Genomic DNA, 20,113 nt, shown 5'->3' with positions numbered 1-20,113 from the left:
GGCAAAGCCCTGGATTAGATGTCACATGAAACTACATCAATAAAATTACCTCACTATGTCATAAGAGATACATTATTAAGCATATTTAGAACCAAGAACAGTTATTGAAAATAAAATAAATGATTTCTCAAATCACATAGTATGTGAAAATGTGCTGCATGCTGACGACATCACACAGATAGCGATAGCGACAGGTGAAAACTTACAAAATGTTCAAAATTACAACAGAGAAATAACTGAGATGACAAATCTGGGTTCTGGCCAACCAGTTGTCCATTAAGAAACATAAACAGAAGAACTTTATCTCAGTCTCAGAGTAATGAACACTGACAATAAGAATGTGAAATTACTTGGACTGGATCAATAAAAAAACTGTTGTGGGATGCACATAAATTACTTAAGCAGCAAACTAGCAAAGAGTATATTTTTTGTTGCCAGTACATAAATTAAGACAATATGTCAGTAACAGTCTGCTACTATACTCTTATTATGTGTTGTTTCACTCAAATCTGCAATATGAAATACTGTTGCGGGGAAATGCACTAGATTCGAATTACAGTGTATTCTAGTTTTGTCTCCAAGGAAGATTTGCAGAAGTCATTTCAGATCACTTAACATTATGATAGTCCCCAACTTTTAGTTCTATAGGTCTCCAATTTGTGCAAAAGAAAATTAAAACAAACTGAGACAAGAAATAATGTACTTTTGCACAATACAAGAAATAGTCACATGAGAGATTTACCATACCCAACACTTTCTCACATACATAGTAGCCATATACATATGAGACTAAAATTCTGTAACACATTGCTAAATTGACTCCCTTACACATGTTTAAAAAAGTTTTAGAGACTTTATTAAAAGAGCAAGAATTTTACAAGTTGGTGAATTCATGGATAGTGTTTTTCATGAATAGTGCTTTGAGTAGCTGTACTTTTCAGTAAAATCATATCTAAATAATCATACAATTAAAATTAGAATTGTGCATTTATCCACCAGTAAATAAGTATATTAGTATTATTGCTTAAAGAAGCTATAAGTAATTGTAAATGTAGGTTATTAATATGTAAATGCAAGTAATTGATATACAATTTTAATTATGCATTTATACATAATGTGTAAACAAGTACTCCAGTACCCACACATAGACATTAACAAGTATACCAGTAATCTGCATTGTACTCTACTTATACATGCTTTTATTTTCTGATAAAGCTATTGTATTAACTGTACTTTACAGGCTGGCAAGGCCAATTGTATCAAAATGCACTGTACAGCTGATAATAAACATTGTAAAATGTTAAAAGTAAAACCACAATAATTTTTTTTTTTTGTATATTGAATCCTTAAGTGGCACATTAGGAATGGTCAGGTAAGGAAAACGAAAAGCATGTTCTCCATCAACAAAAAGCAAATCTTATTGTCTACAGGAATTATTTAGTTACTTTCATGTTCCATAGACCATTCATTTCCAAATTGCTCTTTGTCAGACTTTTGGCATCATTGGGTAAGGGATTAAAATTTTTGGTAGCAGCAGGGTGCACATCTTTCTGTGCAACAGACAATCTTAATGTGGAATAATGATTGTCATTTTTCTTCTGGTATTGTCATTATGTACGTCGTTGTTCCATTTGAGTTGTAGAGGGTTAGTCACAACAAACTTTATGAGGAAATAAATATACTGTAAGCAGCAGTCAAAATGCCTAACTCCTAAAAAGGGTGTCTACAAGATGATTGTGGATGGGGACCACATTTTATTGTTACAGCACATTTTTGAGCAATGATAACTTTCTTTCCTAAGTGTGAGTTGGCACAAATTATTCCATATGTCATTACTGAATGAACATATGGGATGTGTGTTGATTTACTGATTTGTCTTTCCCCAAGATTTGCAATGATTTCAAGTGTCACATTTTTCATTGATGTAGTACCTTTGGTGTGCGGAAGGTGTTAATATGTTTTGCCTCTCTGAAATTGCAAAATTCTTCTGTTGTCCTGTGCATGTTTGGATTGATCACAATGCAACTGAAGACTAGAAATTAAAAAAATCCTCTAAATGCCATAATCATAAATTGGGGAACATGATTTTTAAGACTACGAGGTAATTAATAGTCATAATTTCAGTGTAATGTGTTTTATTTGAAAGTTAAGCATAACATGGATCTCGTTTCCAAATCAACTTATGAACATTATATTGTAATATAATGAAAAACTTACTGAAAGTGGACATTCAACAAAAGGCTCTAAGTTCCACAGTTCAGTACTCAGCACAAAGATAGTAAAGAGAACAAATGAATGAAACAAAAGCTTTCTTATTCATACACAAAAAATTCACCACGTAACGCTTTCGTAAAACCATTTGAGTCATCATGTGTCTGGTGTAGCATCATATCAGTCTAATCTTTCTTCTTTTCTTGAGATACATGGCTTTTAACACCTAGGGCACATAGTTGATTTTTCTTGAAGTCCTGTGCTTGTAAACATTTTTTGAATAGTGATATCTTTCCAGCCTCATTTCATGGGGCTTATGTTTGCCCAATCACAGCCACTATACTTTGGAAATGTTTAGTTTTGTTGTTTTTGTATTACAATTTGCCACTTTCTTGAAATCTAAAGCGTCAGATACATTCATGTTACTGTTGATAAATGGCTTTATTTGTGTAAATTCCTTTACATTATCTGGAACAATACACCTGGTAATTTTCTTTTCTGAATAACAGTGAAATCCCTGTCACAACTTAAATGGAGTGATCTGATATGAGGAACTTGGGGTTTATTTTTTCAAAAACATCTGTTATAACTAGGTACATCCAAAATCATGTGCACATCATTATTATCAGCTATATGGACACTGAAGTTGTAAATGAAAGTTGTGTGAGGTAAAACAGTAGACTATGAGTCAAAGTTGGAATGAACAGCACTTGCAAATCAATGAATTCTGTACAGATAACAATGCTAGGCTTCTAGGATTAATTTCGGTCACACTTCACCATATCTTTAGTATCTCCACCAGTGCACATTACAATGGAGGCAGATGAGCTGGTGCACATAGCACAGCAGAATGGTGTGGAAATCTGCCATGGAGAACGTACATGACACATAGTATGGATAGATATACTGGCTGTTTACCTTGCGGACAGTAAGCCAGGCAGGGCAGTTCTAATACTAAGTTCAACGACCGTAGACCTAGACTTGTGCTTTATATTGAGTGTTGTTGCTGAGCGCTCTATCATCAACCTGGTGCAGCCATGTGCAGGGTTTATCCCCGTGTCTCTATGTGGTTTCAGAAATTTCTGCTTCTCTCAGATTAACTTGCACAGCAAGTTTTTATTTTTCTTAAGGCAGTTCTGTTCCCCATCATTATTGAGCCACTGTTGGCCCATGAAGTACCTGCACCAACAGTGTGATGTAGCTCCATTGTCATGCTTTTGCTGGTACCAAAGTGCCAAAGTGGCAATGAAGGACATTCTTACATGCAATGAAGGAAATTCTTACATGTGAGAAACCCCTATTTTTTGTTTCCATTTTACCATTGTTAATTTTGGGCCACCATGGACTCAGCATTTCTGCAATTCAGGCAGGAATAGTTGCACCCACACAAGGAACAGCAACAGGGGCAGATGCAGGTGCTGATGAACCAGAGTGTGAATTTGGTTTGCACTCTTGCCAATGGAACATTAGGTGCCTTTTGTGCATTCTTCTTCCATGTCCCTGATGCTGTTGATCAGCTTCAATCAGTCTACAGAGATGTGGGAGAATTACCTGGACCAGTTCTTGCTGCACTGCCAGTAACACCACTTTTCTGTTGTGCAGCCACTTGGGTTCATTTGAAGCTGTTCAAAATTAAAGAACTCCATTCACCTAGAGAAGCTCCCCTTTCTCATTTGCTAATGCAGTATTTCAGACATCAGACCAATGTGGCGGTAGAACAGCCGCAGTTTAACCCGAATATGCGGCCTGGATCACAGCAAACCATGAGTCAGCCATCAGACACCCGTGCGTTTTCTCTGGATTCTGGGACCATCCCCTATGTTCAATATGGATCACCCCAGTGTATTTTGCTGACAGTGGTTGTGGAGCAGCAGCCAGTAGAATGTCAAGCAGACATTGGAGCAACAGTCAGCCACATTAACTTAGATACTTACAGCCTTTTGGAGTGCCAAGAGTAGCAATGACTGCTATGTCAGGTTGTGCCTTATAGTGAACTGAGTCTTCCTCTGTGGGGACAATTCTCCATCTCTATGCATTATAAAAAAATTCAGGATAGCAACTTACATTGTTAATGGCATCACTATTGGTGTAAAATACACACATCAAAAAAAGTTTTGCATCATCCTGGTTCCCAAACTCCTGAAGACAGATGTTGACTGTGGATATTGTATCACAGACACAGTCTCTTTCACTGTTCAGAGATGTCACTAAACCCACCTAAAGATGTAAACAACCATACATGAGCAGCGCCTATTAGATGGAGGGGTCTGACAGCCAATCAGTTCCAGTCATTACACCAGGAAGGAGGTACACGGCTCATGTTGTCTGTAGTTCAATCATGCCTAGATGGCCAATACTGAGGTTCGATCACGTCTGCATTGTTACATTCTGCCTTGAAGGGCTCTCAACAAGGGAAGTGTCCAGGCATCTCAGAGTGAACCAAAGCGATGTTGTTCAGATATGGAGAAAATACAGAGAGACAGGAAGTGTCGATGACATGCCTCACTCAGGCCACCCAAGGGCTACTACTGCAGTGGATGACCACTACCTATGGATTATGGCTCGGGGGAACCCCGACAGCAATGCCACCATGTCGAATAATGCTTTTTGTGCAGTCACAGGACATCATGCTACAACTCAAACTATGTGCAATATGCTGCATGATGTGCAACTTCACTCCTGACGTCCATGGCGAGGTCCATCTTTGCAACCATGACACTATGCAATGCAGTACAGATGGGCTCAACAACATGCTGAATGGACCATTCAGGACTGATATCACGTTCTCCTCACCGATGTGTGTCGCATATGCCTCCAACCAGACAATCGTCAGAGATGTGTTTGGCGGCAACCCAGTCAGGCTGAACAACTTAGACACACTGTCCAGTGAGTGCAGCAACGTGGAGGTTCCCTGCTGTTATGGGGTGGCATTACATGGGGCCGACGTATGCTGTTGGTGGTCATGGAAGGTGCCGTAACAGCTGTACGATATGTGAATGCCATCCTCCGACCAAAAGTGCAACCATATCGGCAGCATATTGGCGAGGCATTCATCTTCATGGGTGACAATTCATGCCCCATCGTGCACATCTTGTGAATGACTTCCTTAAAGGATAATGACATCGCTTGACCAGAGTGGCCAGCATGTTCTCCAGACATGAACCCTATCGAACACGCCTGGGGTAGATTGAAAAGGGCTGTTTATGGATGATGTGACCCCACCAACCACTCTGAGGGATATACACTGAATCGCCTTTGAGTGGGACAATCTGTACCAACAGTGCCTTGATGAACTTGTGGATAGTATGCCAAGACGAATGAAGGCATGGATCAATGCAATAGGACGTGCTACTTGGTATTAGAGGTACTGGTGTGTACAGAAATCTGAACCACCACCTCTGGAGGTGGTACAACATGCAATGTGTGGCATTCATGTGCAATAAAAAGGGTAGAAATGATGTTTATGTTGATATCTATTTCAATTTTCTGCACAGGTTCCACAACTCTCAGAACTGAGGTGATTCAAAACTTTTTTGATGTGCGTATTTTTAGGCTCGACATCTTCTTTGCTTTTGGCTTCCAGATAGTTGACAAAGTGCATTTAGTTCCTCAGTCCATGCTTTTTCTTGATTCGGACTTCGTACTGCAGTCATACAGCCCACTGTTTGAGAATATTTTGGGCTGGGCATAAAATTTTGAGACTTATATTTCTCTTAAGGCATCAGCAGTACCTAAATGTTGCATCCTATTTCATTGAGTCAATGTGCCACCCCTTTGATGGTGATACAGAAGCCCAAGAGCGCCATGTGCCTTTGTGGAAATTTTAAACAGACGGTCAATGTGCATTGTGCCACAGATTCTTATCCAATTCTGTGGTTAGTAGAGCTGTTGGCAAAGATGTTGGGGGAACCAGTATTTCTCACCTACCTGCAGTTTCCATTGCACACAGTCTTTGGGTCTTCCTCTGTACTCAACCCCTTTGGCTATATCAATTTAATTGATTGCCTTTTGGAATCTTGTCCATGCTTGTAATTTGTCAACAGCATTTGGAACACCTGATTCAGGGCATTCTCTGTTTCAGCAATGATCTTGGTGTCATCTGGGTAATGGACTCCGCAAGAAAGGAGCATTTATGAAACATTCATTGGTTTTACACAGCCTTGTGGAGAATGGCCTTCATTGCAAGCTGGGAAAGTATAGATTTTTTTCTCCAAGGATGCATTTTTTGGGATATGTGCTTAAAAAAGATGGCTTCATCTCTATGGACAACCACATCAAAGCCAACATCAAATAGCCACTGCCCAAGAACCTCTTTATGCTGGTGAACCTTTACCCTGGCCTGTGATGTGTCCCAATATGGCATTGCTAGATCAGAATCTAGATGGCATCAAACAGCCCATCACTCATGCATCAAAGATGGTTTCCACTGCACAACATGTTTGGGGTTAAAAAGTTTCAATTTTCTTGTATGGGATGAGGTTCCTGCTTATCACTGACCACAAGCTGCAGGTTTTCTTATTTGGCTCTCATTTTAAATTGTCTGATAAGATTGCCCACCAATTTCAGAAGTGGGCACCCTTTGTCAGTTACTGTTGCTACGACATTCATTACTGCTCCACTGTCCATCATGACAATGCTGATCTGCTATTGCAGCAGCTGGTGGGGCCTGATCTGGAGCCTGATAGTCAGGAGGCTCTCGTGTTTGCTTTGGATGATGCCTTGCAGCAAATTCTGTCAGATTTTCCACTGACAGCATAAGAGGTTGTGACTGCCATGGCTGCTGATCTGCTTTTCTGGAAAATTATTTCAGGGTCCAGATGCATTGGCCAGAGCATGACAGTTTTCAAATTGGATGGTCCTGGAGCTCCCTTGAGAATGGGTGGTTGTTGGTGGTTGATGCACTGTCCAGTTTCCCATACATAGACATCTGTCCTCCAAATTGTCAGCTATCAGTTTTCATGCGTTTTCAGTTATTTTTGCCATTGAGGGATCTGAAAGAACCCTCATGTCTGATAATGATACAAAATTTGTGTTGCAGGAATTTGAAGACTTCTGCATTTGCAGTGCTATCTGGCATCTGACTACCACCACATTACACCTTCCTTCTAACTTGGAGGGAGAGCGCTTTGTGTGTATGAAGAAGACCATGTCTGCCTCATTCTGTGATGATGTGGTGCATCAAGAGGCACAATCCAGTGGATCATTTGTGAGGCACCAGCCATGGATCTCCTGGATTTGCTGCAATCTGAGTCGCATTCCATATACCACCATGCTCTGCAATGTTTTCCTCTGCAGCTAATGTTTGGGCCTGGTCCTTTGACCAGCAGCAGCAATGGCTGCCAAGTGTCATGGTGGGTCACAAAGGTTGACAGATGCTTATGGCAAATTTCAGCGCAGGGAGCAGCCTACCCATCATACAAATAAGTTGTGCCCACATCTTGTTGGGTTATCAATCCTATGGTCTTCTAGTCAGGCAAATGGCACATGTTGTCATTGTGTTGTTCCAAGGACATGAATTCCACTAGCAGCAGCGTGCCTCTCCATGATAAAAATGTCATGTAATGTAAAACTCTAATTTATTTTCATTGTTATATTAAAAATTGTTCAGCAGTTGTAAATCATTGTTGGTCTTGATGGCTTTGAACATTTAATGTACATTAAGATAGAGACTGAGACATTCTTTTTCAGTTTTGCATCCACTTTAGTGATTTTGGTCTCATGGAAAAGTTCGTTCATGTTGTGTGGCACATGTTGTCATTGTGTTGTTCCAAGGACATGAATTCCACAAGCAGCAGCGTGCCTCCCCATGATAAAAATGTCATGTAATGTAAAACTCTAATTTATTTTCATTGTTATATTAAAAACTGTTCAGCAGTTGTAAATCATTGTTGGTCTTGGTGGCTTTGAACATTTAATGTACATTAAGGTAGAGACTGAGACATTCTTTTTCAGTTTTGCATCCACTTTAGTGATTTTGGTCTCATGGAAAAGTTCGTTCATGTTGTGCCACTTGATTTTCTATTCCTTCACTGAATTTTCTGTGTTGCATTTTAGTACCCCTTATCTCCTTGTATGTTGTAAGGCATTTTTTTCCCTTTCTTCCAGTTAGTACTTAGATTTCCTTCTGAATTAATGAAAATATTTTAGCAAATGTTCCTCTGAAAATTTACACTGCATCACCTTGCTCATCTGCAGCAGTGTAATGAATAGTTGCTTGTCTCCTGCTCTGTGTAGAGTCATCATTGGTACCATGACATTAGCCATATCAAGCTACTCCCTTGTTTTTCAATACCTGCCACATTATAAACATTTTCAAACAGTGCAACTTTGAGTTCATAGTTAAAGTTCTTGCATTTATACTTGATGTAAACTGACTCTGAAAAGCAAGAAGGAGAACACTGTGCACTATATCTGATTTGTTTTTTCTTTTCACAATCAACATAAGTTACTGGGATGTTATTGGTGCTTTCAAGCTAAAAGATTAAACAGTTTGTCCAGATATGGTTAGATTATTGATCAGTAATGAGACTATTTCCTGTGCTGGGCAGGCTTTTGCAGGAATGCATTTATTACTTGAACTTATGTATTCATTCCCTCCATTTTTCAACTTTTCTTCTCACTGCAGCCACAGTATCTTCTCCTTTAATTCATCATTTCTTCCCACTTAAAATGTTACAAACATCTGTTACCATCACCATTTTATTTAACTCTAAGAGTAAGTGTGGAGGACACAGCACCTTTCACATGTTAACAGCAGAAGCTGTTAAGCTGTATGTCATCTGTTGACTGAATTTGGTACTGCATATTCATTCATGGCAGTTCAAGACTTTTATACATTACTGGGCTTGGCATGTAGATCCCATAATACACAAAACTTCAAAATTCCTTATTATGGCACTTACAACATTTTTTATTTCAAGTTTTCAGTCACAATTAGCTAAAAGCTTATTTACATATATGAGAAACAATAGTGACCTAAGACTGAGCCCTGTGAAACCCCATAAGTGATGTCTATTCAATCAGAAGAATCTTTTATGGTCAAATTTGTTGAATTATTAAGTGCAACAAGTATTACGGGATGTATTTCATCTTTCTGACTGAAACAAAAGCCTTTTTTAGACCAGAGATATTTCATTTTATTTTAAAGCATCTTCAGTGGTCACTGTAACTATTGTGTTTTTCCTAAATAATATTCATATTACAGTTGCAAAGACTGAATATATCCTGTATAACTTGTAAACCTGAGACTGTAGAAGAGAGGCCTAAAAGATAACTTGTATTAAGTACAACTATTATGATTACTCATATGTCAGTTATCGCTACATCTTGTCAACTACCAGAGTGGGGGTTTTAACATCATCAAAATATATTTTTATTATTACAGATTCATTATGATAGACTACCCTAATTTTTGTAGTTGAGCTTCACACTTAATGAGAATTATTACAGGAATAACCATGATATTAAAATAATTTTTGTCAACAGTAGTGTTGAGAGCAATGAGACAATTCCTACAGACATTTAATATTTCAAATGTTAATGTACTGTAACATACATATATGAGTATACTTCTGCTGATATTTTGTTCAAAGACAATACAGTGCAATATGTTCACAAATCAAAAAATATGACTGACAATGTTCTAATGCAATCAACTAAGTGGTTAATGTTATTTTCTCTTTATCTTCCACATTAAAGAGAGGCTCTACCAAGCTATCATGCAGCTGTAAGTCTAGCAGTCTTGGGAAAAAAAAGAGAAGACAGAAAGAAGAGGATACAACGGAGAGTTTGACTTAATCAGGAACTTTACAGTAACACCAAATATCACTTCTAGTAGCTTATTTCCTCAAATTGCTCTATCCCTGCCACAATGCTTCCTCTCCCTGCTGATCACCAGCTTCACACTTCTCCACACCTCTTACTATATTTTTATTTTTACCATCATAACCAGATTTTTACATTAATGTGTTAATGTTGCATCGGGCAGGTAAATAAATGTTTAATTGTATCAGAATGAAATATAATGGGAAAAAACATTAAAAAATTGAAAAAGGTCAAATGTTTTGACTAAATTAAGAAGTAAAATGAATTAGAGAAACATTTGACGTGCCTTTGCATGATGCTCAAAACCATGTGAAGCAAATGACGTGCTAGTTGAGAGTTTAAAATTTAATGTTCAATTTACAATCTTAGAAATTTAAAGAGTAGTAGAGGATATTTGGCTACTGGATTATATAGACTGTGCAGTCTGCTGTTGTGTGGCTTTGACATGTTTACATCATCTATGACTGAAAGCATAAAAAAGTTCCAGTAAGTTTTTAGTCATAAAAATTTTTCAGTAGAGAATCCTTCAAATATCAGGAAGGAGCAGGCACACTGCCAATCAACACCTCATTTCCAGTAAATAATTTTGAGTATCATTCAAAGGTGCATCAATCAAATGTTTCTCTAATTTATTTTATTTCTTACTTTTAGACAAATCATTACACAAAAAAATGACCATTTTTTTCTTTATTTTTAAGTTTTGCTCAGAAATATGTTCTCAAAATGTCTTAAATGTAGAACTTGATTTGGAGGAAGCCATTTTAAAAATCATATTTAACCCCATGCAACATTCTTTACAAGAATAGCTATGCCCGGAACAGGCCAACTTTTTGATATGTCATTTCTGGTTCCACAATTTTCTGTTCTTGAAATGTCCTGAATTAAGTACTTGGTGCAAAGAAAGCCCATTTGACAGTTAATGTCAAACCAAAGCAACTTTTCATGTGTGAAACAGCTAGTCCTCGAAAAGATGAACTTTCTGACACCTTGTTTGCATTCCTTCTGTCTTCTGATTTCAAAAGTCTTAAATTTAGTTCTTGATTTGAAGGATACCTTTTTGACAGTTAAATATCACACCAGTGCATCCTTTTATGTGCATGATGGCTAGGCCTTGAAGAAATGAACTTTCTGACACTTCATTTACATAGGTGGGGCAGTTGTCATGAAATACCTCAATTTTTCCTGGAATCACTAGTTAAGTTTTTCATAATTACATTGATTTCTTTCCAAAAATTAAATCTTTTTTTTTTGCAAAACTATACATCACATTGGTCTACTTAATACCCCATTTGTCCATTTTCGACTCTGTTTGGCTTATGAAAATTCGAACAATATTTTCCCTCAAATACAGTATTAATTTTTTCTTAATTACTCTGATTACTTTGAAGCATTTAAACACTTTTTTACAAAACTAGACCTTATGGTCTTCAATTTGAAACCCCATTTGCCTGATAATCCATTCGTCCATTTCCCACTCTTTGTTTATCTATAAAAATTCAGACAAAAACCCATTTGTTTATAGAGGGTCATGTTTTCATTACATTCAAACATTTGACCAAAAACTGCACTGAGATAAAATACCTTCTGCCAATAGACAAGTGTAAATATGTCTATCGGCAGTACGGAATGTTGTCTCCCAGATATAAGTACTGGCCATACTTACTGTCTCTTTAAACTATTATAATTTAACACTCAGTCCTTTCTTAATGACCTGATTATTTAATACCATTCAGGCAATGGTAATCTTGCCAAATAAGGAATTTGGAAGTATACAGACAATAGTGAAATACATAGTGATTAGAGAAATGTCAAAATAAACAGTAAAAATTTAAGACAACTTTTAAGAACATGTGGCTTCATTCAAAATCAATAAATGTTGCATACTATACCAATAAGTGATGCTGGGTTATCTCCAGTAAAGGCCACTACTTTGCAGTCAGTATTGAAGTCAAACCGTTCAACGAAATAGTTAGAAACCGGGCCCAACAAAGTGTAAGAGGGTACAGGCTCCCCCAACTTTTCAGAAAGACCAGGAGCACAGGCCTATAAAAATGAGCAGGTGATTTCTTGATAGTTATTTTTTTGGACACAGACCTTAGAACATTAACAAAATCAATGTTTGTGTTGGAGTTCAGGTTACTTTGTGTCAAATTTTCACTGTTTGAAGTACAAAATGAAATTAAGTGTGCCTTAATAAATATTTCTAATATCTCACCTCAAGGCAAATTTTGGACCATTTCTTCTGTGTAATGTCCATTAGGTTCATACCAGAACCATCAGCATAGTCTATTGGAGCATAGTGACCCAGGAACAGTGAACATACAAAGCTGCTTACTACTGAGATTCTCTACAGAAAGCAAAACAGAGTTGTAGAGATGAGATATTTGTACATTTTTAACCAGACACATATTCATACTAGGTAGTATTTCATGAAATTATCACTATACTGATGTAAAACTGCTAACACTTTTTTTCAATTTTTTCCCATGAGTTTACAGGCAAATTTAGTGATGTGGTTCAGTCAAATTCATCACTTTTTTGTTAGTCAGTCATCAACTCCAAGTACTCAATTGACCTCTAATGATCAGTTGCTTCAGACTGAAATCTTTGTTTGTTTTAACCCACATTTTCATTTATTAAAAGTTAGTTCTTATGTACATAACAAATACATTTTTTTACTACATGAAATTACTTGACTTATTATCCGTCTCTTTTCTTACCTAATATTCTACTTGCACGTACTCACCCATTGATTCATAACTTCACTTTTGGTTTCCATTTTTGAGCTCCTAACATTTACTGAAAGTCTGAACAGTCTTTTATTTGCAGCGAGATAACTTGTTGTGTGGGGGTAGCTTCTATGTGATAATACCCTCCAGCATGATTCTTAAAACATGATGAATTACTTCATAATAATGCATGTAAACTTCTTCAACAACTTCACAAATATATTACCTTCTACAAAATTTGATTGCAATTCATACTCCCCAAATCAAATGTCATCAGTTAATAAACACAATAACAACAGAGCACTGAATTTTTATTCTTCTAACTTTACAGAAAGTTTTGTTTTGGCATGTTTTTAGCTGTTCTGTCCTTGAGTCATCTGGTTTGATCAACTTACTATAAATGTGAGTTGCATTCAAATAGAATTGGCATCTGTGGGGAACTCTTGCTTCCCTTAAGATACATTGAATAATACAGAAAACTGGTTTTCAGCTTCATTTAAAATTGTATGAAATATAAACTGAACCAAGCAATATGTCATTATGACATACTGTAATAAAACTGATTATGGTGAGATAAATATGCTAACTGATCTTGAATCATATGAAGTGAACGATCATACCAAAGACATAAAATCCAAAAATCTCTACTACATGATTATGCGAAAATCTTTAAATGTCAATGCTTATAAATAATTATGAAATTACAATAATGATTATGGACTTCTCAAAAAGGTAGACAATTAATTGTATTTTATTTATGAAATGTATGTTCCAATGATTGTTGTGCATACCCACAGATCGATATATGATACCAATTTCTTTGTTACATGTTGTTAGAGGTAAATCTTTGTTCTTTTGTTCAGATGGTTGTTCGAGTTTAAAGTGAGAGGATGGAGAATGAGTTATGTGTGTTTTATTGGTTTGCTTTGGCAAGTGAGATGACTTATAATGTACGTAGATGATTATAGAAAGATAAACCACAGAAAGCAAATGCACAGCAAGCCATCAACACACAACAAAGAAGAGCAACAACAGCATTAACAGAACTAGTTATTTAAATTTGACTGTCCCTGCTACTCACTGCAGAGTCACTATCCCAACGTGGCAAGTGCTGTGAAAATGTGACTAGCTGCCTAAGTTACTAACTTACTCCAAACATTAATAAATCAAATTTGGGCAACAAGAGGGCGTAGATGGTCAGATTATGGTGATGTCATCCAGGATTTTCTGAAAGTGGTCTGTGAATATGGAGTTGGACTATTTTTCTTGTTGCAGATTAAAAGATGTAGTGAAATTTTTATGTGAACAATCAGCCAGATATGAACCACAACTGCAAACCAGCAACAATAGCAGCAGAAAGGAGTTTTAAGCAAAAAGAAGAAAAGGATGAAAAATAAAAGGTAAGGTGAACAATTAACAATGTCAACATCCAACAACAAAGCTTAGTATTGGACTTTTTTTTTTTTTTTTTTTTTTTTTTTTTTTTTTTTTTTGTGAAGTGTTTTGATGTATAATTACCAACAATGACAGGCAGTGAATCTGGAACAGTAGGGAGTAATACTGACATGGGAGACTTAAATAGTGTAGTGAAACAAGAACAGGAAAATGTTAGTGATGAACATGTAAAACAGAAAAAGCTAATGGAGTACTTAAAATAAGATGATAATAATGACATAAGCACCATGCTGTAATTGTTAATAAATATGAGCAATGATAATAAGAATCAGTTCACAGAAACTGGTCATTAAATAGGAGCATTATTTGATTGTGTCAGTAAAAATATAGCTCAAATAAATGATATCAGCCAACAAATTGATAGATTAGATGTTCAATTAGAATCTGTTGAGTATAAATGAAAGAAGTTGGATGTAACTTTAATATTGAAATTAAAAATGTCACAGATGAGATCACTGAAGGTAGGTAGAAAAACAAAATTGCTTTCGAAAATGTGAATGAGGAAATAAGTCCCTTGGACAAAAATGTAAATAATTGAATTTCGAGATTGGAAAGTAATGCTGACACCAAAGTGGCACTTGTTGAAAACAGTTTTGTTGAACAGATGAAAACAGGAGACAGCAAATTCATAGAAAATGTGAAAGGTACCATGTTTTGCAACATTCCAGTGAAAAATTTTTCCAGTGAAGGTAGTTTACATACTGTAGATTTTCTGCAGCATTGCAGAGATAATTTTGTGTCTAGTATGACTGATATTATGAAAATCAAGTTTGTTAAGAAGTTTCTGGAAGATGAAGCATTAAGCTGGACAAATCAGTATACCAATGATGACACAACCTATGAAGATTTTGAAAAACGATTTTTAGATAAATTATGGTCAGAGACTGAACAAGCTAGAATAAATAGTGAATTTCTCAATGGACCAAGTTACAGGGAAGGGCGTATTAGCATGAAACAGTTTTGCAAAAATGAGCCAAAAAAATTACCACATTTGTGCAAACCTTTTGATGACCTGACCCAGATTGATGCTTTAAAAAGGAGGTCACTAGCTGAGGTACAGTGGTACCGAGTCTGTGGGCCAGATGACACAGTAGTCCATTTTTTGAAATATGTAGATAAATTAGATAATTTTGGGGGAAAAAAAGGGAAATACAACTACAATTGACACATAAATTTTGAAAGAGGTGTTAAAGTAAGTAAATCAGAACCGTGTTTCCTCTCCTCTCCTATGGTGGTGCTTGGTTCTTTGTTGTGAACTTCTTTGCTCCTAAGAGTTTATTTTTTCCTATGTTTTTACTCTTTGGAGTGTTTGTTGTTGCTGTGAGTCATCTTTTGGATATTAAGAGAAGAAGACCACTATTCCTAAAAGGGTTGTGCACTTGTTGTAAAATTGTATCCTAAGTCCATCCACAACAGGTTATGAGCCCAGGTTTGAATGCTTCAGACTCTGGGAATTAAAGTATCCATTTGTGAGACTATTTTTCCATTTACTAGGATATTTGTGAGACTGCAAAATTTTTGGAATGGCAGACACAGCGCTTCCATTGAGTGATGATATAAGTAAGACAAACATTTGCAAACTGTCAAGTAAAGATCAGTGGGAAACATAGAAATGGCAGATCCAATTTTGTTTAAAGGACCAACCTCTTCATTCTACTATAGATGGTACACATCAGTGTCCGTCATTAGTGGAAGGAGAAGAACCATCCGACACATATTGGTGCTGGCAACGGGCAGCTCATATCATTGGAACAGCGCTTGATGAGGAACCTGCTTTTCGTGTAAGAAAGAAGACTGACACAAAAGAAATTTGGGATACCCTTATGTCAGTATACGAACATTCTTCATTGCAGTGACTAGATAAATTGTTCAATTGTTTCTTTGAAATGTCAAAAGATGACGTCATGTCTATAATAATACACATGTCGCTCCTTGCAAACATTTTCCCTGACTTGTGCAGTAAACTGAACAAAATTAATCCAAATGCAACTTTTCCCCTTTCACTGCTCCAACATCGCATTTTCAAAACATTATGACCCGAATATCAGTTTTACAGGTCGACCTGGTATTGTGTTCCTGAACCTGAGCAGACGACACAGCTTCTAATTGAGAATTTGCGTTTGATTGAGAATTCACTAGCGACATAGACAGCTGGTGCTTCTTACACAAAATCAAAATTGAATGAGCAACATCAAAAACATAAGAGATTTGCAACAGAGGGGAGTAAGTCAAAGAAGAAAAAAAGTTGTACATGTCTGTATTGCAAGAAAACTGGACATATTATAGCAAACAGCTGAAAGCGCATAGCCGCAAAAGAAGCAAAAGTGACAGCTAACAACAATAATAATTCAAGTTCCAGTTTAAAAGTGAGTAGCAAACCAAATACATTTCTAGCCACTAGCTTGTTGTCACATGTTAATTTTGATAGTTCAGATTCTTGGATTTTGGACTCTGGCACAACACATCATATTCACCAAATAAACAGCATTTTGCTACATTTGAAAAGTTTCCGATTCCACAATGTATGCAGACAGCTGCCAAAAAAGTTATTTTTGCACATAGGACTGGCAATATCCATATTGAAATATTCATAAACAAAAGGTGGACACCTGTTTTGCTTTAAAATGTCTGGTATGTATGTGATGTCAGACACCATCTTTTCTCTGTCCGTCAAGCTACACATTGTGGATATAATGTGACTTACAATAACAAAGGTGTTATCATTCTGTGACATAATGAAGTAGTCGCAACAGGAAGACTAGGTGGTTCAGTATACATTATGAACATGTGAGTTTGTCCTCCAGGTTCATAAGTAATGATTAACATAACAACTACAGAAGAACTACAGTGTTGGCATGAGAGACTCGGTCATCAAAATAAACGTCATGTACAAGATGTGCTCTCTTGTTTCAGTATTTCAGTTAAGTGCCCTGATACCACATCATCTTGTGATGGATGTGTTCTTGGCAAATCCCATTGTAAAACATTTAGCCATCACAGAGATCGTCCACAAACTGTTGGTGAGCTGATCAATGCAGACGTTAATGGACCCATGTCTATTGACTCTATGAATGGTTTTCATTGCTATGCAAAATAAATCTCAAGTGGCTAACAATTTGAAAACATTTTTGAAGGAGTGTGATGCTATTGGTTATAAGGTAAAAGTATTTTGGTCTGACGGTGGAGGAGAGTTGAATTGTAAACTGGTAGCTACTGTTCTATGAGACCATAGTATTGAGTTTCATCTTACATGTCCAGACACTCTTAAGCAAAATGGTGTTCCTGAACAAGCAAATGCCCATATAGTTGAATCAGCTCACTCAATGTTAATGTCCAGCAAGTTACCTAAATTGTTTTGGTCTCATGCATGTGACACAGCCATTTTTCTACTCAGTCATACTGGGAAGTCAAGTGTTGAAGGTAAAGCATCTTCGAATTGTGGACGGGCAAGGTGTTTGACAGTTTTAACTATCTAAGAAATTTTTGGATTAAAGTACTATGTTTATTTCCCAAAGAAATTTTGGTCTAAGTTTGACGAAAAGGCTATACCTGGTCATTTCATTGGCTATGTGAATGAGAAAGATGGTTACAAAGTGTGGATTCCATCAAAACATCATGTGGTGACATCATGAAATGTTGATTTTCAATCAGAAAAGCTATGTAAAACTGGAAATTCGATTGAATTGTAATTTAATTCTGTGCCTGAAGAAACAGGAGAGGATAGTGAATCTACTGTTGATCAGATTGAAACTAGTGACCAAGAATATTGGAATGAGTTACCAAATCAATGTCCAGTTCGTGAAACATACCCCCACTAAAATTTAGTGACTACAAATTAGGATACCAGTCTCACCACTCTCAACAAAAAAAAAATGCATTAGTTTGCCTGACAAAACCAATCCATGAAGAGCTTGCACCAAAGAACTTCAATGAAACTATGGAAACTAGTAATTCCAATGAATGGTTTAATGCGATGAAAGAAGAAATGAAGGCATTTGAAGAAAATGATACCTGAGACTTGGTAGAACTGCCTAAACGAAAACGTGTTATCGATAATCGATGGGTGCTTCATATTAAATATAAGCCTGCTGGATCGATTGATTGATACAGTGCTCGCTTGGTTGTGCGCAGTATGTTTCAAAGTGCCGGACTTGATTATGATGAAACGTTTAGTCCAGCTGCTTGTTATGATGCCATTCATGCTGTAATAGCGATTGCAGCTGAAGAAAATCTGAAACTTGCTCAGTTCAACGTTAAGACTTCTTCATGACATCAGAAGTGTTGGTCAGCCAGACCATGCGCCATTGATCCAAACATGTGATAGTCAGAGGGAGCAACATCTGGAGAATATGGCGGGTGGGGTAGGACTTCCCATTTTAACATTTCCAAGTACGTTTTGACCTCTTTTGCAATGTGGGGTCGAGCGTTGTCATACTTCAAAATCACTTTATCATGCCTCTTGCTGTATTACGGTTGTTTGTCTTTTAATGCTCTCCTCAAATGCATTAATTGTGTTCGATAACAAGCACCTGTGATTGTTTCACTTGGTTTTTAACATCTCATAGTACACAACACCGAGCTGGTCCCACCAAATGCAGAGCATGATCTTGGAGCCGTGAATATCCAGTTTGGCCATCGACATGGAATCATGGCCGGGATACCCCCATGATTTTTGCATTTAGGGTTATTGTAATGAACCCATTTTTCGTCCCTGGTCACAATGCGATGCAGAAATCCCTTCCGTTTTAGCCCCTGAAGCAACTGTTCAAAAAACACACAAACACCGTTCAACATCTCTTGGTTTCGGCTCACACGGGACTCAAGTTCCTTCTTTCTGAATCAAGCCCATAGCCTTGAGATGTTTTGAAATGGCTTGCTGTGCCACTCCCACTAATCGTGCCAATTCTCCTTGAGTTTGACGTCAGTCTTCACTCAGCAATGTCTCCAATTCTGCATCTTCGAAAACATTCTCTCTTCCACCACTATGTCGGTCTACGACATTAAAATCATATCATGTTGAAACCACTCATGACATGTTCTTTCACTACTAGCATCCTTACCATACATACTTGAGAGCATTCGATGAGACTCAGCCACTGTTTTCTTCATATTGAAACAAAACAGTAACACCTCCCACAAATGACATTTTCAATCATGAACAACTTTATGATGCAGACACAAATCGACAAATGCTTGAATGAGGTTACGTTGAGTGAGGTCCAAGTTAACTTCCTGATGTCTGCGATCTGTTTTTTTCGACCGCTACTTACCGTTGTCACCACCTTTTGGCAAACGGCAAAAGCAAAGTTGTACACCTTATAGTTCAACAGCAGATCTATGCATTTACCTTCAACCAACCAAAGCAGAAAAATTGCTGATTGCTATTTATTTGATGATGGACTTATCACAGGAACAACTGAAAGTGCGGTGAATTCATTTTTAGATATGTTAAAGACTGATTTGAAAATAACAGTGGGTTCCTTAGACTCATTTTTAGGTATGCAAATATAGCAACAAGAGTCTGGCTTGTTTATTTCACAGCAAGCATACACAGAGAAGTTCTACATTGTTTTAACATGGCTGATTCAAAATGATTAAAAAATCCGTGTGATAATGAAAAATTAGACAGTGAATATAGCAATACTCTTGACAACAACATTCCTTATTGTTCAGCTGTGGGATCATCAATTTACTTGGCAGGCTCTACTCATCCAGATCTTGCTTATGTTGTTTCAAAAGTTGCTTGATCTATGGCTAAACCCACTTCTTCTGATTGGAATGTTGTAAAACATGTTTTCAGATATCTTCATAGTACTTCAGACTTAGGTCTCTTCTATACTTCATCCGGAAATAAACTTTGTGCCTATGCTGATGCTGACTAAAACAAGATGATC

The 20,113-nt window shown here is 36.9% G+C and overlaps 1 protein-coding gene across 2 annotated transcripts in view; it reads right to left on the bottom strand.

Annotated features, from left to right (window-relative positions):
• The window catches only part of LOC124770366 (xylulose kinase-like), a 130,118-nt gene that overhangs the window by 36,043 nt on the left and 73,962 nt on the right, over positions 1-20,113 (bottom strand). For both annotated transcript variants that reach the window (XM_047249198.1, XM_047249199.1), the window contains exons 6-7: positions 12,251-12,382; positions 11,925-12,078 (exon numbers count right to left, since the gene is read on the bottom strand). In XM_047249198.1, coding sequence (XP_047105154.1) covers positions 11,925-12,078; positions 12,251-12,382 — 286 coding nt within the window. The remainder of the gene's footprint in view (positions 1-11,924; positions 12,079-12,250; positions 12,383-20,113) is intronic.

The sequence above is a fragment of the Schistocerca piceifrons genome, unplaced genomic scaffold, assembly GCF_021461385.2.
Source record: "Schistocerca piceifrons isolate TAMUIC-IGC-003096 unplaced genomic scaffold, iqSchPice1.1 HiC_scaffold_798, whole genome shotgun sequence".
NCBI lineage: Eukaryota > Metazoa > Arthropoda > Insecta > Orthoptera > Acrididae > Schistocerca > Schistocerca piceifrons.
The sequence above is the reverse complement of the archived record's forward strand: the minus strand, read 5'-3'. Positions and strand labels throughout refer to the sequence as shown.